This window comes from Globicephala melas, chromosome 11 (assembly GCF_963455315.2).
Source record: "Globicephala melas chromosome 11, mGloMel1.2, whole genome shotgun sequence".
Taxonomy (NCBI): Eukaryota; Metazoa; Chordata; class Mammalia; order Artiodactyla; family Delphinidae; genus Globicephala; species Globicephala melas.
The window spans coordinates 32,477,697-32,499,303 of record NC_083324.2 but is presented as its reverse complement, the minus strand read 5'-3'; the positions used below and the strand labels follow the sequence as shown (position 1 = coordinate 32,499,303).

The following is a 21,607-nucleotide window of genomic DNA, read 5'->3' as shown; positions in this document are numbered from 1 at the left end:
TTGACTCTGGTGCTAGTAGCAACTGACTTGTTACCAGAACCTAGAAGACAAGCGTTGTATAGAGGTAACTTTGAGGGGAACCTTTGGTAAAGGGATAGAGTCAGCCTGAGGTCAGCTCAAAGGGAATGAGCCAGTGGGATAAGTATCCTGAATTCACTCTTTTCCCTTCCTATAATCTGCATATGAACACTCCTGACAGAAACAGAAACCAGAGGACCCAGGAACCCATTGATAAGGTTCTTACCAGTCAGCCTGCTAGGTCAGAGAGCCGGGGAGAGAAAGGTGTAAAGTGGGTCTAGAGTGGCAAAAAAGGATATCCAGTATGAAAATGATGTAGGCTGGGCAGCCTTACTAGGATTAGTCCTGGCCAGCTCTAGTCTGCAATAACACACAGCAATAATTGGACTTTTTTTTAGCTAATTGTGAATTTAAAATTTTAATCATATGTGAAAAAAAGTCTTTTGAGCAACAAAGTAATTTTGTTGCTCAATTGTTGTGATAGCTGAACACATATATAATCATGAACATTATGTAAATTTTAAGGAGATTTTAGATGTTTGAATGGTGAACTTTTCCTGTTTTCAAAATGGAAGAAAGTAAAAGGTTATATGTGATTCAGGGATGGCCTGGAGGCATAGCATGATGGTATATGAGATACAGACATTTAAAAAGTTAGATGAGGACTTCCCTGTTGGCACAGTGGTTAAGAATCCGCCCTGCTATTGCGGGGTACACGGGTTCGAGCCCTCCTCCGGGAAGATCCCACCCACATGCCGCAGAGCAGCTGGGCCTGTGTGCTGCAACTACTGAGCCTGTGCTCTGGAGCCCACGAGCCACGACTGCTGAGCCCGTGTGCCACAACTACTGAAGCCGGCGCACCTAGACCCCGTGCTCCCCCGTGCACCACGGTAAGAAGCCGACATACCGCAATGAAGAGTAGCTCCCGCTCGCCACTAGAGAAAGCCCATGTGCAGCAACGAAGACCCAGCGCAGCCAAAAATAAAATAAAAAAATAGCGAATCATCTGAAGTTCTGATATGTGCTGTAGCTTGAATAATCCGTGAAGGCATTACGCTGAGTGAAATAAGCTGCACATGAGGGGCGGGGGGCAGTTGTGCAGGGAGACAAAAATATTGTATAGTTCCACTGGTGTAAGGAATTTAGGGTTGGGTGGACAAATTCAGAAGTGGAAAGTAGAGTGGAAGTTGCTGAGGGTTGGGAAGGAGGGTGGAATGGGGAGTTACTGCTTAGTGGGTGCAGGGTTTCTGCTTGAGGTGACGATGGGGTCTAGAATTGTGTGGCATCATGAGTGTGTTTGGCGCCACTGAATTGTACACTTAAAACTGCTTTAATGGAAGATTTAGGGAAATTGGAACCCTTGTGCATTGTTGGTGGGAATGTAAAATGGTGCAGCTGCTAAAGGAAACAGAATGGCATTTCCTCAGAAAATTTATAATTACTATATGGTCTGGCGATTCCACTTCTGGGTGTAGTCAGAAGAACTGAAAAAAGTAAGGTCTTGAAGAATAGCCCAAAGGTGGAGGCAACCCAAGTGTCCCTTGGCAGATGAATGGATAAACAAAAGTGTGGTATATACATACAATGGAATGTTTTATGGTGTGTGTGTATTCAGCCTTAAAAAGGAGGATATTCTGACACATGCTACAACTTGGATGAACTTTGAGGACATTATGCTAACAGAAGTCACAAAAAGAGACAGTCATAGAGACAAATTAGTATGGTGGTTGCTATGAGCTGGCAGGAAGCGGGGGACGGGGAGTTTAGTGGGTATAGAATTTTTTTTTTCAATTTTCAAACCAGAGTTTTAGAGGGCAGTTTTAATGCCTTTGAAAAAATGGTTGAAATGGTAAATTTTGCATTATGTATGTTTTACCACAATTTTAAAAAAATTAATCATCTGAAACTTTCTTTTAGATGATTTAAATGCTGGAATATTTACCAATATAGAATCATGCTGTGGATCGGTAATAGAGAGGGAAATTATAAACTGTTCATCTCCTGAGATTCCTGCAGAATTTAATGAACAGTTTAACACTAGGAAGAACAAGCAAGAACTAGTAAGTCATGATAACGGAGCCAACTTAGAAAAAGAAAACAGTTTTAATGACCAGTGTAATCAGTTCACAAGAACAGAGAAACAAACAAAACATATGAAGAAGTGTCCTAAAAGGCCTGATTGGAATATAAATAAACCACTGAGACGGTATATTCCAGCATCAGAAAAGTACCCTAAACAGCTTCAAAAGCTGAGAGAAGAAAAAAGAGTAAGAAGGCAGATGGAACTGCTTCATTTGGTAGAAAGAAATAATCCTGGACACCTCTCTCAAAATAGAGTCACTTCACCAGATGTTCTTCATTCATCTCAAGAAACTGAACCAAGTTTCAGGTGGCAGCTAGTCAAAAAGGTAAAGCTCTTCTGTCTAGAAAAATATTTTAAAGCATGTATCGAAGTTTTTAGAATGAGAATACAGTTCCACACATGCATGTTTTGACAGGGCTATTCTGGGCGTGAATAAGAGTTCTAGAAATTTGCTGTAGTTTACAGCAGGGGTCAACAAACTATGGCCAATGGGCAAATCCATCGTGCTGCCTGCTTTTGCAAATAAAGTTTTTAGCAATACAGCCATGCTCATTTTTTTTTTAACCTATTGTCTGTGGCTGGCTTCATGCTGCAAGAAGAGTTTAGAGTAGTTGCAACAGAGACCACATGGCTTACAAAGCCAAGTGTTTACTATGTCCTTTACAGAAAAAGTTTACACTTAAACCCTGTATAGATTAATGCTATTCTTTATTCAGATACCCATTCAAAACTCTTGTTTATAGTCCATATAGACAGGATAATTTACAAGGTCAGGAATTACTGGATTGGTTTCTCTGACTCTGGAGAAGTACCAAGCCTCTCCTATCCTATTATCCAGTATGTGTTACTCAAATATCATCCTCAGATTATTTCAACAACCACTAAAAACATTTGTGGGGACGTATGGAAACACTGTTAACTCCTGTCTCTCCTGTCTATCATTTAGGAAGAACCACCTCAGATAATTAATTCTTTCAACAAGGAAAGGTATGTTATGGATTCCGTAGCTACTTAGTGCTTTGTGTGTGATATAAAATACTTGCTCAAAATATAGGTGAGATCAAGCATGTATGCATGTCTGTGAAGACAGTAACAGGAAAGTTTGTGACTTCAGGTGAATAGAGGTTTAAGGGAAAGGGTGTCTGGCATTTTACCTAGAATTTGAAGGTCCAAATTGGACTGGACCTAGGCATCCTAAGCAGGAATGTGGGTGATATTTTGTTATCTTCAGACTTTAACAGTTTTGATTTTCCAGATATGCCAGCAGTGGAATAGACGTTCTGCTTGGATTGAGGGGGTAGGGAATAAATGACTGGTAGGGATAATGAGAAATTAACCAGTGGGAGATTTTAAATTGTTAGAATTTTTATTCTCTACTTTTGTGCACAAACCAGCTGGTTTAAGCTGTCTCTGAATATGGCTCTAATAGCAAGTTTAGTTTTAGGCGGTAAGTATATTATTTTATAGTGAATTATCTAAGGAGAAACATTAGGTTTAAATTAACTCAGGTAGTGTTGATCCTCAGAAGCTAGTAAATTTCTCCCTGTTCTAGCATATATATAATCCTCAGCAAGTACTAGTAAACCCCAAATTAATCCCATTTTGTTGCCCTGTTTTAGGAAATGGTATCATAGAACTCAAGCCTCTTACATATAGTGTTCCTAAAGGTGTTATAGGTACATTTAGAATAAATTGAAATGTGATTGAAGAATAGAATATGCTTAATCTAAAATAAAATACAGTTTCTCATTCATGCTTTTTAAGAAGTCCCTTATTGTGCTTTTTGGAAAAATACAGGTCTCAATCACCACCAGTTCTGGCAGTGAAAAACAGAACGCAGCAAACTCAGACACTAAAAAACAGTACTTATGAAAGAGAGGATCTCATCTCAGGAGACAGTCAAACAGAATTATCACCTGGGTTTTCTGAACCATTTCATTTTATTCCCTATGTCCGAACCAATGAGATCTATTACCTTGATCCAGATGCACCACTGTCTAGGCCTTTAACCCAGGATCCTCAGTACCAAAATCTACATGGTAAGTAAATATAAGTGTACCCCCCCCCCAATTAAAAATCCAAATTGCCCCAAGAGAGGTAGAAAAAAATTTCTCTTTTGGAGTCAATTATTAAAATTTTTATTGAATATTTATTACTTAAATTCTACTTGGTGCTTTCCTAGGATATAAATTTATTAATGAATCCATAGAATGTTATAGCATAGGGCTATTTCATATTATAAATGTATTTGAATTTTTGTCATTTTTATCTGGCTTCAGACTGTGACCAAGAACAGCTTTTTGACCATCTCAGGGACCCACTTCTTAATCCTAACTTGGTGAAAAACAGGGATCGACAGCAAGCAATCCTTAAGGGACTGTCAGAACTGAGACAGGTATGAGCTCTTCCAAAGTTTGGATGTGACCATTTTCTGGTGGAGGGCTGTGTTTTACCAGTTTTACTAAACATCGTTGGTTACACGACTTATGTGACTTCACCACATGTCAGTTTAATGTACAGGTGCTGATTCTTTTTAAAAAAACACAACTTTCTATTTCTTTCACATTGCCATCTCTAAGACTGTTTCTTTCCAGCATGAAATCATGAGACATTTTGAATATTAAGACAACTTTATTTAATGAAAAAAGGCATACATTTGAAATGGCAAAGCATGATCAATAAGGCCCTAAAACCAAAGGCAGAAAATAAATACAGTTATGCTTTAATTCTTAGTAATGCAGTTCACATTTTTTTAAATGAACGTGTTGGCCGTGTTTGGAATAGAACTTGACACAAGTCCCGAAGAGTAATATAATGTGAAATTACAGGTATAATCTTACCAGACTACTTTTTCTCCCAGACCAATTTTGACTCATTATCTGCTCAGATAAAAATAAAATCAGGTAACACATCCAATATTTAAGGCTATAACTGTTCTCTACCAGCTGGCCTTAAAAAACAAAAAAAAAAACCACCTGTCCCTGTGCTTAAAAAAAAAAAAAAGACTTGCAAAACTGGTTTTGCGATTAGCTTTGATTCACAGTATACTTTGTGTATTTGGGGAAAATAAACTGTAGTTTTAGGATTACCCTTTTCCATGTCCAGTCATTTATGAATGCCTCCTGCATTTCAAATTGTTGATCTATAGGACTAGAAAATCACCCCCACTAACCCAGGATTATAAAGTGTCCCTTAGTTTTTTAAATGCTGTAGCTTTGGTTACATGTGGATTGAATTTTGTAACTCAAGCTTGGTAATTCACACAGTGAAGATTTTACTTAAACCTCTTTTTAAAGTGACAAGGTATATTCTAGCTTAGTAGAGACAGAAGTTGTAGCTTAAGAGAAAGGAATGTGATGTATACACCTTAGTGACCATATCTTACTTCAGCAGGGCCTTGTACTAACTAGCCACTAAGGTTAATGCAGTCAAGATAAACACTGGATGGTTAAAGGGAGACTTATGACCATTTTAAGAGCATTTAGGGAAAAGGAAAGAGGTGGTGTTCAGCCCCACAGTTAGGAGACATGGTTTTAAGAAAGGTCATTTCTATTGGTTGTATGGCTAAAAATATAATCTTACAAATGTGTGATAGCTGCACAGTATCCAAGTGAGAAAGTCTGGTGTAAAAATCGAAAATTCTTGAGTTGAACATGACAAAGTAACTGAGCGTAATACGTGTTTTCAAAGTAAATATAGTTCTGTATTAACAAGAGAGAAAGGTAAAATAGGAATAATTTGCCCATCTGCTGCACACCGTACTAACATATCAATACGATTTCAGGGCCTTCTCCAGAAGCAAAGAGAGTTGGAAACTAATCTCATGCCTTTAGCTGCAAATCAAGAAGAGAATTTTAGTTCTTCGTTTTAAATGTAGAAAATCAAATCCTTTACATTTGATTTGTCTTCCAAATTATGAAATGTGAGATTGGTTGTTGCTTAACTGTATTTATCAAATAGCCTAGATTTCTTTTTAAAATGCTTATTTAAAACTTGTACATTATGTAGTAAAGTATGTGTGTATATATATTTTTTAAAAAACAATAAAACAAGACACTTGTAAAAAAGTAGTAAAAAAAAAAAATTTTTTTTCTGCTCATCACAATGTGGGTATTGAGGTATTGATCTACTTACCTTAACACAGTCTGGAGTTTACAGTGTTCTTCCACACTTTTTACATGTAGCTTATTAAAATATCACTTAGATATTTTGCTCTATAAAAAGATTTTAAAGAGTAGAACTCAAAGTTCTTTGGAGGTGCCAAAGGAAGGTCTGACATACTTACTTTTACTAAAATAGCCCAGATTCAGTTTAGGCTTACATGGAAATTTTTTTAAGTCCTTTTTTTAATGACTTCTTTTATTGTAGAAACTACAGTTTTCAAAAACATTTACAAGTTTGTATTAGTAATGGAGAGGCAGTTATTAGCAATACATGTGGATTTAAAATTTATCTTCACCATGTACTTTTATCTGTGAATTTAAAAAGTTAGCTTTAGTATATAGCACTTAAGTGCTTACCACCTGAAAAATATACTTACATTTTTCTAACAATTTTAAAATCTACAGCAAAGTTTATTTCAAATTGTTTAATGCCTTTAATAACCAAATTCAGTTTCATATTTCAAAAGATAAGATAGGTTTTTGTTTAAGGACCACACAAGCACTGAAAATTGTAATTATCAAATATTCTCAAAGGTTGACCAAAATTTTAGCAACAGGTGATTTTACATGGTTGTCTAAAAATAAAAAATAATGCTGCCTGGTGTTACGTCCTAAGTCCCATATGGTACATAGTTTTATCATCTAAATGAAATGGCTTTGTTCAATAAATCTTGAGGTATTGAGCCAAAATCGTGTAAATATTAACATCACTGGCTTATACCTTTGTAAAAGCACTATACAAAAAGCTTAAAATAAATGCATTAGTTGATATTTCAGCAAAAGTAGCAAATGCATCAGTTGATATATCATTTCAGCAAAAGTAGCTGGGATCATTGACATTAGAGGAGGGGAAAAAATGTAAAGCCATTGTTCACTATCCTTTTGCAACTATCTAGTTTTACATATAAAACAGGCTTCAATTTGAAGCCAAAGTACAGATGACATAAGTGTAAAACTTAAAAGTGCCAATATGAGATAATTCAAGTACAATATGTTAAAAATATATATTTATTTCAATTTTCAGATGCTTCAACTGTTACAGGCCATCATGATTTAAATAAGAGGAAAAAAAACATTTGCGAAAGGAAAAGAAACCTTTTGTTTAGAGAATGAAATATAAATTGTGAATTCACTTTTAAGAAACAGAAAAAGTCCATAACAACCTACTTAAAAAAAAAAAGTTACTGTAATTATTTCTCTTTTGAAAACGGCCTGGAAGTATCACTTTTCCACCAACTTAATGGAGATTTCTCTCTATCCAAGTTTTGAGTATAAGCAGATAAAAAGTAATTTTCACTTTCTTCAGACTGACTTGATGAAAGGGCATATGGTGTCCCCAAAAATGTCTGATGAGTGAGAACATTAAAATGACTAAACTGATGGGACATATTTAATTGACTGTGATAAACCTGAAAGTTGCTATATGAATCCTGTTCAGCTGAATTACTGTTCTCTCCTTCAGAGCATACTATATCAATAGAAGCTCTCTCTTCAGAATCAATTTCATAAGTCTTCTCTTCTAATAAACTTTTTTGCAAGTCAAGAGACGATTGCAACTCAATTTGAATATTCTTTTTTTGATCTGTTCCACGTGATCCTTTGGTCTCTTTCTCCAACATTTCTGAATGAAAATTGCTGCATACTTCTATTTTTGAGATTTCATCCCCTGAATCCAGAGACATATCCTCTTCGTCCTTTTCATCGTTTTCTAAAAGAGCTACATTTAAAAAACAAAAAGTCCTCCTCTATTGAAATACACAATTTGTTTAAGTTTTAAAATTATACACTACTCACACAATATAATGCGTCAGGGTCTGCAAGTCCACAATCCCTTAAAGCTTGGTCTTCTGCCACAAGTTCACTTAGTCACAACACTCACACTAGGTGTGAATGTCCAGATAATCCGATGCTAAAAGCTTCTGCGAAATGTGTTCACGTTTAATGTTGGGAAATCCCAACTCCCAGCTCCAAAGGGGTTAATGTCAAAACAGCATCTAAAGTTATACGGTAATTCAGTATTCGACAAGACAAATATAAAATAAAAATTCTGACATCTAGCTTCACTGGGTTACTACTAAACTGGTTAGCTGTATCAAATGTTCGAACATCTCTGCTTTTCCTCAAAAACAAAAGTACATCTTTCATTTTACATAAAACCTGGAACCAAAGCAAAGGCCATCTCACAAAAGACTAAAGCTATGGATATCTCTACTACCTTGTAATTAAACTGCTTTAATTCACAACAGAAGCCAATAAAGCTTACATACCCTCAAAAAGAAAATGCCTACTCTATAGTATGCAGTCTACATTAACTCAAACAGCTTATACTGACTATAGTATAATACATGAGCAGATTTTGTGTATGCTAAGTAAAAGAATGATAAATGCCTTGAAACACTTCCCCTGAAGCTGAGTTTACACTGAGGTGAGCAGTTTCAAAATTAGCATTTCATTATATGAAATCAAAGCAAAACCATGCTTTTTCTGTCTGCCTTAAAGAAAATGAAAACTACTGAAAAGTTACCTGACTGCGACTCAAGATTCTCATTAGCACCAAGCAAAGGAAGGTTTTCTTCTGTGATTGAGTTGTGATAGCCCACAAGATTTTTAAAGTTTTGCATAAAGTCTTCAGCAGTCGCAACCACTATTCCATTATCGGTATAACTGGAAAGCATCTTGATACTCTTTTCTAAATTGAAAAAAAAAAAAAGTTGAGTATAAAACACTTGCAAATATAAAATGATAATGCCTGCGTCCAGCCCTCCAAAATCCTTTCCTCCACATTTTCAGAAACACCCAACACAGCCCCACAAAATCCTTTCATACACATTCCTGTATTCACAGTAGAAAGCTTAAGAGCACTCTCGTTACCTGTTAAAAAGACTATGTGTCGTTGCTGTATGTTTTGAGCCTGAAGTCTGATAAGGCAATCCAATTCTGGAGCATTTCGAGTTTGTGAATCACAGTTGTGGTATGACAAAATTTCAACCAGATGTTTCTTCTGATAGACATTCAGAAGGGTCAAGAGACTCAGAGCTTTAGCATTCAATCTGTGAAATTAAGTAGTTCAGTATCTGTATCTGCATTTCTAAAATTTAGTATGGACGTTTTCACTTGAAATTAAAGCCATAATTTCTCAATTGAGGCAACTAACGACAACTGCACTGCTTAGCTCACTGCCTGATGTACAGGTGCTTCTTAGTAGAGGGAAAGCAGGAATTGTGCAATCCACTGGTAACTCCAGGGGCTTTCTCTCGGTACAAAGCCTGAGGGCCAGCTATTCAGTTCAGACAAAAATCTCAACTTATTACTTACTAAATAAATTACACTTCTCTTCAGCTTCACTAATTTAGAACTATAATGAAGGGTGTAAAAGGACAAAAAAATATAAATCCTTCCTTCAAAAAATAACATGGCTCTGAGCTATTTCTATACTTCAGATGCAAGGCAACATGTGGTAAAGGCAACATGTGGTAGAAATTACGGGCTATTGTCAGGAAGATGACGGTACTAATTTGTACAAGTTATACCTCCGGGCCTCAGTATTGCTATCTGTTATATAAAAATAAGACTTCCCCAATGCTTACTTCACATGATTTGAAGATAAAACAAGTTTTTAAAAAATGAAATAAAAAGTTAAATAATTTAAAATTACTAAAGCCTGAATTTCCCTAAGTGTGTCCAATGGAATATCAATAGGTATTAGAAGAAAAAAATGTTTTGTGGTTTAGGTTTCAGAAATGCTGACTGACAAAATGTAAAACAGGATCCTTAACTACAAAGTTTCTCAGATCTTCAAATGTGTAAATAAGTGCATTATATGGACTCTAGTAGTAGGATATAGTATCCCAAACTCATCTGATTACAACAGTCATTTGCAGAGCCTCTCAAGGGACTAGTGCTCCAAGAATCACGTTTTGAGAAGTGACTTCTGGGCATGTTAGAAATCACTTATTACATAAATGAATGTCCTAATCATAGATCCCTTTATCATGTCAAGATTAATCCTTGTCTCATATGTGTAATATTATTAGATTAACAATTAGGAGAGGGCCTGATCTACTTGGCATGTACAGTTCCATAAAAAAATAAAGAATGCTGATTATCCCGTTTTGATGATTATTCTAAACCCAAGTGGTAAAGTTTAAGCCAATTTTATCTCTGTACATAACTAGAACTTCAACAAACCTCTACATAAACAATATCATTTTCAAACAGGCTAGAATAATTCAGCATCTACATTCCCTTACGGCTGGCAAAAGACATCTGTGAAAACTGAGCAGCATCTATAATTTACAAACATAAAAAATAGCAAAATTCTGTGAACACAATGTTAAAATCAACAACCAATATATAGTTATTTTTCAAACCTTACCTGCCCAGTTCCTTTAGTTTTTTCTGAAATTTACAGTGGACTTTCCATTGCCATTTTCCTTCTGGAGTACTAAGTTCTTCGAGGAATGTCAAAAAATTTTTAAGGTTCTCTGTTAGAGATAATGAAGTTCATTTTAAATTCAATAAACAAGTCACCCACTCCACAACTGAATTAAGGAAGAAGTGTTTGTTGATATCATGTAGAACACATACTTTCCTATGTAGTATTTTCTTTCTCTTTTTTCTCCTCTAAGGGAGACAGATCTATACATCCTCTTTGAGATCTAAGAACATAACATCTACACACAAAAAAACAACATGTTGATAACAATAACAAACCAAAAGTAATCCAAGGGAAGTAGGTACAGAGAGCCCTGCTTTATACCAGACTTAAGAGGAAATTATTCGTAAAGAGTAAAAGAATGGGAAAGAAATCTGAGATAGTAAAAGCTCAAAAAATGATGGAAATGTACTAGTTATCTGCAACTGGCAGAATGGACAATGCATTAAAGTATGAGTGAGTCACTAATGAGAAAAACCTAGAAAAGACATAAGTTACATGCTTAAAAGAATAAATAAATCTTACCAATTGTGATTACTTCTGGATTTAGAATGGATTCATCAGAAACGATAAAACCTCCAGATACAAATAACTCATTGTATGTATGATTTTTAACATCATCCAAACTATCAACACCAGCAAAACTAACACAAGGAAGCTTCTTTAAAGTCACCAAGCCAGGTACCTATTTAAATACCAAAATAAAAATAGAAATAAGGACAGACAGACCCAAGTGTGAAGTAACCTACATTAGATGTACTATGGCTCACCTATATTAGTGTGTTGTCTCTGCAAAGTCAAGCACAAAAACAATATTTCCAACATTATTTCTAAATATACAAACCAACATTTATGTACTGGGCATCTACCTTGAACAGAACTCTCTAAGGAAGAGGCACTTAACAAGAGACCTGGAAACACAGAATGACAAATGCTAACTTGCCTGGCCCTGTGAGTACAGTCCGAATTCAAATGAGGCAGCAGCCTACGGACTGAAACAGTCAGGAAAGACTTCAAAGAGCAGTAGGACTTGAGACAGTCTCCTAAGACTAGACGGGGTACCTCCAAACCCAAGGGAAAGGGGACTGCTTCAGCAAAGAGGGGGTACAGACAGGTTTTACCTAGGACATACAAATAAAGGTGATAACAATATAAAGAGAGTCAGCAGACCCAATGGCATTCAAGGAGTCAGTATTCTTAGTCTTGACCATTTAAGCGATAGGTAAGATCTGTGATATGCCACAATTTAAAATTTTGTAGAGGTATAAATATGAATCTCATGAGCTGATTCACAGAGGGTAGTTTAGGTCTCAAGTCCTAAACCTCCCAACCTCAAAGTTTTATCTCCTTTAAAGCTTATGAGGATATTTTAAAAACAAACAGCTTTAGTCTCAAAGATAGTAGGGATTTTTTACAACCAAAATAAGCAAAGAATTCAGCTTAATAGTCTACCTTGTGAATGAAACCTGCAATGTCTTCATTTTGAATAATAATCAATAGTTTATCTAATTTTGATCTTCTTTCCAAAAACTGTTCTGGATGACACTCTGTATTGCCTAATTTGATAAGATATTCCTGTTAAAGAAAAAAAACTAAATCAACATTTAAAAGCTTTTTTGCAAACATCCATTTAACACGAGAAATGCAAGATAAAGTAGTTAAGTTTAACTACTACTAGACCACTAATAATGATGCCCTTACACTAGGGACCTCAGAGATCAAGTCCACTCTTAGAGAAGACTCTGAAGCTCAGACCTTAACTGGTCACAATCACAATGTTACGACACTATGCAGTCAAAGCCAAGTAAATGCTAGCTTGGGGTAAAAGAACCAGAAAAGCAATGGATTAGCCCAGGTTCTTAACTCTTATTACTTATTCTGGGCAATCCAGAGCTCAGTCATTAACCACTCTCTCACTCCCATTTTCCTTTCCTTTTGAAGCAGGCCCTTGATTCTCTGCAGCAGTGTTACCGGTATACTCCTTCAGAGTTAAAAAGCACTTTTATGACTACTGTAGTTCCTTTAACTCACAACAGCCCCAGGATCATTCATACAGAGCTTCAGTATGTACAACGTTACTTACATATTAATTAGCCATGCCTGTCAAGTTTACATCTTCAAACAAAACACTCTCCCATCTAACACATCCTTCCATGCTGCTGACACGGTACTACCTTTCAAAGGACACAAGAGAGCCAGTCCCAGCAGAATTCTCTTTGCTTGCTGGGGGAATCCTGAACTCTGAAGCAAACTGCAGGATTCTGAAGGTCACATTCCTCATTTCACAGATACAGGAGCAGATTAATTTTCTCAAGGTTGGCACGCTGGTTAGATAACCATAAATCTAAACCAAGGTTGCCTCACAATCAGTCTTTCAAGAGCTGTCTACAAGTGTCACACCCAAAGAGGATACTTCTATGTAGCCCTAAAGAAGCATCTTCTACAGTGTTTGATTTTGCTCTAACTTCTAAAGCCTCTGGGCAAATCTCAGAGCAGTTTACAATCAGGTTATGAAAAAGTAAATTATTGTCTGATAGGCCTGCTTGTAATTTTTGGTCTTTTTACATTAAGAAATTTTAAATGCAAGTTTGTGTTAAATAAGACACTTTAACTCATAAAGTAACAAATCAATTTGACTCCAGAAATATTTAGGAAGTTTAAAATTTTATTCATAAAGTCCTGTACTATACTGTAACATTTCTGCTAGAAAATTTCCAATGGATATTGAATAAAAGAATTAAAAGTGCTGATCTGATTTCCTATCATATTTATAAAACACACAGCATCCTTTTCTTCTTCTACATAAAATAAATAGCAGAAATATGATTTATTCTAAGCCAGAATGGATTAAAAGCACCATTCGTAAGTAAACACATTTCCCACAAGTGTGTTACAATCAGTTTCTAAAATGCAATGGGAGGAGATGGAGTAATGGTGAGCACACTGGGAACTGTGCCCAACCCACTCTCTCATCTAGCCCTACACCACCATGTAGCTATGCCCCAAAGAGCTGGAAACATGTTGCTGGGGGTGGAAGAATGTTGAGAAGCTCAATGTTCAATCATACAGGGCAAAAATGCAACCAAAAAATTCCTGGTAAATCTGGTTTCATCTTCCCAAGAAACTACAGGGAATTGGTAAAGGCAGCACACTGAGCACTCTGTTGCCCCCATTTCCATGCTCTTCACATTCTCATCAACACATCACATGAAACATGCTGACGTCAAAGAGATCCTCAAACTGACAAAAGGCTGAGGACATGTCAAAGCATGGAGTTTCTGGGCCACTCTGGCTATACGCCACTTATTTATAGTCCCCTCTGCTTCCTCTAACTAAAAAAGCAGAAACTTATCATGGTAAGTAAATTCCATAAACAGGAGCAGGCATTTATTTTAAAAACTAGGGCATTCCCGGGCTTCCCTGGTGCCGCAGTGGTTGAGAGAGTCCGCCTGCCGATGCAGGGGACGCGGGTTTCTGCCCCGGTCCGGGAAGATCCCACATGCCGCGGAGCGGCTAGGCCCGTGAGCCATGGCCGCTGGCCCTGCACGTCCGGAGCCTGTGCTCCGCAACGGGAGAGGCCACAACAGTGAGAAGCCTGCATACCGCAAAAAAAAACCCACAAAACAAAACAAAAAAAACCAAGGCATTCCCTTAAGGAATTAAAATGCTATACAGTTTAGTGAATACTAATTGGCAACATTAAACCACTAATTGTCCCATGTGTTATAAATTACATATCTATTGTTACAGATTTTACATACCTCTCTCTATGTGTGTATTTTTTTAAACCAAATGCCTGAAACGCCAGTCTACTCCATAGCTTCAGTACAAAACACATACCTTGCAAGGAGGAATCTTTCATGACTGGGGAAGTGTTTCAGGATCACCATGTTTTTTGATAATAAGGGCTATTGGGAAACCTGGCATGACCAGGGCATCAAGAAATGCCAAAAGATATCATCATTAGGTCATCCTGGACAGTTTTATTTTTCTACCTGATTGATAAAACCCCCTGAGGTAAACACTGACAACTTCATTTCTCTGCATCTTTCCCTCCCCTTTGTTAAAAACCCAGTAAGAAACATTGAAAATCTTTAAATCAACAATTTAAAGGTATCTGCAATATGTATACAACTGGTCTTTAAAATGACACTATGCAAAACAAGATTAAAAATTCTAAGACATTTAGATCACCAGTTGAAATTCAGTTGAAACTTACTAGTCTTTTATTCCACTCTGCATCAAATTATGAAAATAATATGGTCAACACCTAAAAACAAAAATCCATTTTATAGAGCTCAGACCCAACAAGAGAAGTTTAGACAGCATTACAATTACCTTCTCATTTAGTTACCTTTATTTCTTTACAGAGCACACTCTCCTCTTCTTCATGAATATAAAATTTCACAGTATTTTTCTGGACATCTTTCATGATTTTAACCAAACTGTTAAATACTTCAGGTTCTAACTGGCTTATAAAGTTTGAAAGAGCTGGTTGGGCAGAAATGTTTACATCACTGGGCGATTTTGTTTCTTTTTCTACTGGTTCCCGGGCAGTATGATCAGAAGTCACCACTGGCTCTGTGGCATGGTGTGGCTGGTTCACTTCTGCTTCAGTTAAACCCGAAGCCGAAGAGGAAGGCTGCTCATTAGAGTTGGTGTCTTTCAGAGGATCACTACCAAGTGGCTCAAGGAGGTGTTTATTGTTGAAGTCGCTTGAGGAAACTGGTATGACATGCCTTCCCAGAGGGCTCAATGCTATCTTAGTACCAGAATCATTAGGACTGACTGCTGGCATATTCCCACCCTTGGCTGATGCTTTGATAACAGTATTTAGTTTCTCATGCAAGCCATCTACAAACTCCTGTACAGCAGCTTTGGAAGTCTTAGAATATATGAACTCAGAAAGCCGTTTCATCTTCTCTTGTGTTGAAAAGGTAGGTGTGGAAATTCTGCTGACATATGAAACATTCTTCTGCTTCAGAATCTCTTCTATCTTCCTAGAAAAGAGACTGTACTCTCCTAACACTGTCCTTTCTGTGGTTTCACTCATTGCAGGCGGTTCTGCTGCTGGCACACACTGCTCCTCCACTGTCACCACCTGACCTGTCAACACGTCATCCTCAGTGGTGCCCTTTAGTGTGTCTGTAAATGGAGAGGATGGAAACTGATAATCAGAACTTCTCTGTCTACTTATTACCCGGGGGTCGTTAGGAAAGGCCTCCTGTGGTGGCAGACACACCAGTTGTTCTTCTGGTGATTTCATACCTATATGGGAAGAGTTTATTATTACAAAAGCAATCCAAAATAATAACATCTGAAAATACAAACTAACAAAGAAAAAAAATGCCAGGTCAAGTATATATTTAGAACAAACTATGCATTGGAAGGTAGAATAAAAACCTCAGATAATGGTGTGAACCTATTTCCTATGTGCCCTACTTATTTATGGCTGGTCTTTGTATTTCAGTAGCTAGAGTGGCAAGTCTGAATGTTACTTTCTTTGATTCCTTTCGAAGTATTCAAACAAGGGCCAATTTAACATCAATACAAATTAAGTCACTTGTTTATTTCTGCTTCCCTACCTTTCTGCAGATCTGACTTTAACAGACATGCTTTAAGCAGAATAGTCAGTTTCAACAGCTTGCTCAACCCCTATATTCTTTGCCAAGTAATGTCCACTAAGGTAATACCCCCTTAATAGGAAAATTTTGAGTGTAAGGCAACTGAAAGAATGCCAAGCTGAAATGCTGTGGGAATAAGTCATCAAGTTAAGAGTTGCATTCAGGATCTAGGATAATTAATTTTATCTGTTTTCAGATTTGCTCTTACATATGGGGTTGCTTAGTGGATTTGCTACAATGTTAGGGACTTCAATTTATCAGGAAAAGAAAGTCTCAGTCATATAGGAAGAGAACATAATTTCATAGCTGCATTAACAGTAATACTTTTGATAGCACTTTTGTTCAGTATTTTTATTTTGTTTGGAAATCATTCCAAGAGAAATCATAATAGCTATTTACCCCATATGAGATGAAGACATCATCAAGCTAGCTGATGCTAATGAAAGTACGATAACCCGTGATCCTTGACAACTAGCTCAATCCGTAAGAACGTACTTTTTTCCACTCACAAATCCTAAATTCAAACACATATGTTCTTGAAACTACATTTCAAAACAGGAACCCTAAATCCCTTTTTAAAAAACATGGGGAAAATACATTTAACAGCAATTTATAGTAATACTTTATTTCACAAAAAAACAAACTTTTCATTATTTTTCCCTACAAGTTCATATTATACAATTTTATCCTTTAAAAAAGTACTAATTTTTCTTAAATCTTAGCCAACATTCCCTAACAAATTGCTGTTGTAGTATATAAAATGTTACCTCTAGATCAGAAAGTCCACACATAGGTATAGTTTTCAAAACTATAGTACTTTTAAGGTATAGTGAACTCCCTATTCAAGTCTGCACCCAGGTATAGCAGTGTAACCCCTCTCTACAAAAAATTCAGTTTTGATTTTCCCTACACTCACACTTTTCCAAAGGTTTAAACAGCCTAAGCAGCATTTAGGTTATAACATTTTGCTACCAACCCCAGCGGTTACCGTGAACCACTGCACCCATTAAGTACTGCAAAGGCACCTGTCAGCATGGTAAGACCATACAGTAGGTCTGTAGGTCAAAGAAGAGAAGGGGAGCAAAATATCCAATGTACCAGGGTAAGAATTACAACTGTATAAAATTGATAAACCAGAAAATTCAACTTCCATAAAATAATTCAGAAATACTGAATGCCCTTCGTAAATCTGCAACATGGGGTTTAGTGCACATGTGAAATGTCAGCATGAGTACATAAGAAATCTGTAACAGGGAACTCCCTGGCGGTCCAGTGGTTGGGACTTGGCGCTCTTACTGGTGGAGCTCAAGTTCAATCCCTGGTCGGGGAACTAAGATCCTGCAAGTTGTGCAGCGTGGCCAAAAAAAAAAACACCACCACGAAAAAAATAAAATCTATAACAGAGGTTGATCAATGGGGTGAAACTAAGTGTCTGGCCTAGGGGTGGAAGACTTATTTTTTGAAGTAGTTTTGTATTTCTTGAATTATGTACCATGTCAAATATCTGATTTATTCAGATAAAATGTCTTACTTGCATCTTGTAAAACAAATGAGTTGGGAAGGACCACGTGTAATTTTAAAACTTCTGAGTGGTTTGTTATTAAAAATACTTGAATACATTCTCCCAAATATCTCAGCTATAGTTGAGACCAATAAAGTTATTCCTAAATTTTTTTTTCTAAAAAAATTTTTTTAAGTAACTGCACCATGAGGCATGCGGGATCTTAGTTCCCCAACCAGGGATCGAACCTGTGCCCCCTGCAGTGGAAGTGTGGAGTCTTAACCACTGGACCACCAGGGAAGTCTCCCAGTAAGCTTATTCCTGAAGGGCTACAGATAAAGGAAATGTTTTTAAGCTGAAATATAACTTAAATCAACATGGGAAATTTTCCATATTAAAAAACTCTAAACCAAATCCCTTTTGAAAATGCAAATGATCACCATCTAATTTTACTTTGTACAGATTTCCCCCATATAATTTTTATTATTAAGATAGACAACTTTATTATTTTTAAAATGTCTTCAATAAATGATTTAAAAGAAACATATCAATATCTATAATAATACATGTTTTCTACTAACTATCATTCAGGCATTGTGGTACTTTGACTTTTAAATGCAAGGGGAGTGGCGAGTTCTCAAAAAGTAGCATCACTTGGATTTTTATACTTTTAACCACAAAATATGAAGATGGTATGCCAAATAAAGACTGCAGATGCTGATGGAGCATTATGAAGCATAAACAAGATACCTGATTCTCCCAATGAGAAAGAATCACTGATAGAAGCAAAACTTACATGAATCTTAGACATATTGTTGTGTGAAAGAGCCAAAACCAAAAGAGGACATATGTAGTAGGTTCCATCTATCTTAAATTCAAGAGTAGGTAAAAACTAATGTATAGCAAAAGAAGTCAGATTAGTGGTTACGGTTTGGGGCAGGAAGAATACTGACTGGGAGGATGCAGAAGACGACCTGCTGGGGTACTGAAAATGTTCTACATCTTGATTTGGGTGGTGGTCACTTAAGTGTTTACATATGTAAGAATTCATCAAGCTGTCTACTAAAGATTTATGCACTTTCCTGTATGTCATAGCAATATATCTGTTCTTCCTGCTTTGTTTTTTTCAATCGTCTTTTCCTAGGAGGAGAGAAAGATCATCTTGAAGAAAACTATTAACTCAAAGTTTTTCTTAATTCCCAAAAGAGAGGAATAACCATAAAGATCTACTAAAATTAGTCATTTAGCTTTTCTTCCGAATTAAAAAAAACAACACCACAAGATTTCTGAAAGAGTAAGACAAAATGAAATGGAAACAAAAAAGACGCAGACCAAACTCCAACCAAGAAGAATCTGCCTATGGCCATCTGCAGGGATGCTGAATTGACTTGAGTTTAGACAAAAGAGACTGTCTTCTAGGCACCTACTACAACTAGCTAATCAGTAATATCTATAAATGTTTCTGGAATCCAAAAGTTTCCTAATCTCTTAGACTATCTGCAGAAATTAGCTTTACAATTAGCAAAAGAAGAATTGAGTCAAAAAAATTCAAGATTAGGAATAATGTACCTAAATGATACATGGCCTCACCTCCTCTTATTTTTTAAATTTAAGAGAAACTCGAAGACTGCTTCTCGTAAGATGTCCTGTAGAAATGGATTAAGAAAAATATTCTGGTCTTCCCAAGTCATCATATCAGACAGAATCTACTGTAGGTCAAAAAAACTTAATCTCTATGAATATTCAGTGACTCCCTTGAATACATTCTTTGTATAAGAATATTTGATATAAATCAATTAATGATTTAAATACAAATATGATATTGTCCAAATTTTCTGTAATTAACAGACTTAAACTGATGCCCTCCAGATAGAGGACCAGAACTGCAAGTAGCAATTCTGAAGAAGGGCACATTGGGAGGAAAAGCAAAGAGAGCCTTCTCACCTGGTGTTTGTTTCTCACCATGTTTCCCCAGCTGGTCTTCTGGGCTTCTTGCATTCCCTCCTGAGGGAAAGCATCCATTAGATTTGTAGACTCTCTTCAGGTACTGGTGACAACCTTTTAAAGCACCTTTCAGATAACCCCAAATGCTAACAAATTCAAGTATTCCCTCTTCTGCCTAAAATAATCCTGAAGGGTCATTAAGAAATGGGAAGTTGCTTCCCTTTCCATTCAGGTGATGATGGAATATCAACACCTAGATGTTGTGCCTTCAAATGGCTCTGAAACCAGCTATGAAGGTGTCTAAATGAGGAAGGTTAGGATAATCACCTTGTACAGACTACTCCCCTATTCTGTTTTTCCAACTCAAGCCAACTTCTCCAGGTCAGGAGTACCAGCTGCCGCTCTACGATCACTTCTAGGCCTCTTGCCCTCTCTGATAAGGTACTAAGTAGAGAATGGTGCTGAAGCCCATGGAAACTCATCAAGTTTTAGAAATTCTTTGCAGAGTCCTTGGAGGTCTCAGTAGCTTCTAGGTCACAAGCTAGAAAGTATATTTCAGTCGACTTTCTAGCAAAAACTGTTTGTTTTCCTTTTTAAAGGTTAAATAAAGATCTAGGAATGGAAAAGATGTGCCCTGGAAATATTTCCCCAAATGCTTAGCTAACGAAGATGAATAAGAACTTGGAATATTAACAGTATCTGCATATGTGTGTGTATGTGTTTGTACAGAGAAATTAGAATACTGCAAAATGATCTTTCAACATCTGCTAAACTATATTCTTGCCTCATGGTTCAATAAGTTTTCTAGGGATATTTACATTTAATCATTTCAGGCCATTCTCTACAATGATCCAATTTCTCTCAAATTCTCCAATATTAAGAACTCAAATTTCTTTCAAACAGATGAACCTTAACATGACCACTTCTTAGACGACAGCTTGTGAAGTTTAATAATTTGAGAAGACAGCATATAATTGGCTGCCCAAAGACCCTCATTTCATCTCTGCAGCTACCTCACCTTATTAGAAACCCAATTTCTGATAACAATTTTCATTTGCAAGTTGCATGTTCAACTCCATCGGGAGAGTAAGGATATTTTAAATCCCTCTGTTTTTAATAGGCTCTTTTGCAGATACTGACCAAGAACAGCAACACTCAATGATGAATATCACATTGCTCAAAAATAAGATACCGAAGATGTCAGAGCCAAGCAAGACCCAAGAGTGGAATCTAGAAAAGACAAAACCCTTCAGGAAACTGGTCCCTAAGTAAAACCAAGCAAACCTAAGTCCCAGTATACTTGTTCTTACCTGTAATTGGAATCAGTTTCCAATGTATTTCAGTCTCTTCAACATTATTTGACTTAGATTGTCTACGGAATCCATGTTCAATGGGAACAGTGGGACACAAACTGCAATCTTCAAAATTACTCATGCTAATTAAATTTGGATCCTAAAAATTAGAGTACAGATTCAATACCTTTCTTTTTAATTAATTTTAATGTCAAGAAAAAACAACTATTTTTTCACAGCAAATTTACAAACTTCAACCTGAACATTACAAGCAAGTAAAATCAACATGGTGAAGTTATAATGCTCTAATCTCAAACTAGAACATAATTTTTTCTCTCAAAACGTAATTGTTTGATTTACAGCAGAGGTTGGTAAACTTTTTCAGTAAAGCACCCAATATTTTAGGCTTTGCAGGCCAGATACTCAGCTCTGCCATTGAAATGCAAAAGCAGCCATAAGCAATACCTAAATGAATGGGCATGACTGTGTTCCAATCAAATTTTAGTTACAAAAATAGGCAGTGGGCTGGGTTTGGTCCATGCCCCCA

The 21,607-nt window shown here is 36.5% G+C and overlaps 2 protein-coding genes across 14 annotated transcripts in view; one reads left to right on the top strand and one right to left on the bottom strand.

Moving 5' to 3' along the window:
- CCDC66 (coiled-coil domain containing 66) overlaps window positions 1-8,039 on the top strand; it is a 54,843-nt gene extending 46,804 nt beyond the window's left edge. For 6 of the 7 annotated variants that reach the window (XM_030867462.2, XM_030867461.2, XM_060308287.1 and 3 more), the window contains 5 exons: window positions 1,936-2,426; window positions 3,048-3,088; window positions 3,899-4,140; window positions 4,381-4,496; window positions 5,886-6,196. In XM_030867462.2, the coding sequence (XP_030723322.2) occupies window positions 1,936-2,426; window positions 3,048-3,088; window positions 3,899-4,140; window positions 4,381-4,496; window positions 5,886-5,972 (977 nt within the window). In that variant the 3' untranslated portion in view covers window positions 5,973-6,196. Of the gene's footprint in view, window positions 1-1,935; window positions 2,427-3,047; window positions 3,089-3,898; window positions 4,141-4,380; window positions 4,497-5,885; window positions 6,197-7,288 lie in introns of those variants that run through there. The other variant, XM_030867463.3, reaches the window with a different exon arrangement.
- Window positions 5,089-21,607, bottom strand: part of TASOR (transcription activation suppressor) — a 51,429-nt gene continuing 34,910 nt past the window's right edge. Inside the window, exons 16-24 of one of the 7 annotated variants that reach the window (XM_030867454.2) lie at window positions 21,079-21,220; window positions 19,769-19,828; window positions 15,054-15,967; window positions 12,152-12,274; window positions 11,225-11,384; window positions 10,640-10,748; window positions 9,136-9,314; window positions 8,789-8,953; window positions 5,089-7,981 (exon numbers count right to left, since the gene is read on the bottom strand). In XM_030867454.2, coding sequence (XP_030723314.1) covers window positions 7,455-7,981; window positions 8,789-8,953; window positions 9,136-9,314; window positions 10,640-10,748; window positions 11,225-11,384; window positions 12,152-12,274; window positions 15,054-15,967; window positions 19,769-19,828; window positions 21,079-21,220 — 2,379 coding nt within the window. In that variant the 3' untranslated portion in view covers window positions 5,089-7,454. Of the gene's footprint in view, window positions 8,259-8,788; window positions 8,954-9,135; window positions 9,315-10,639; window positions 10,749-11,224; window positions 11,385-12,151; window positions 12,275-15,053; window positions 15,968-19,768; window positions 19,829-21,078; window positions 21,221-21,607 lie in introns of all 7 variants that reach the window. The other 6 variants (XM_030867456.2, XM_030867458.2, XM_030867459.2 and 3 more) reach the window with 6 other exon arrangements.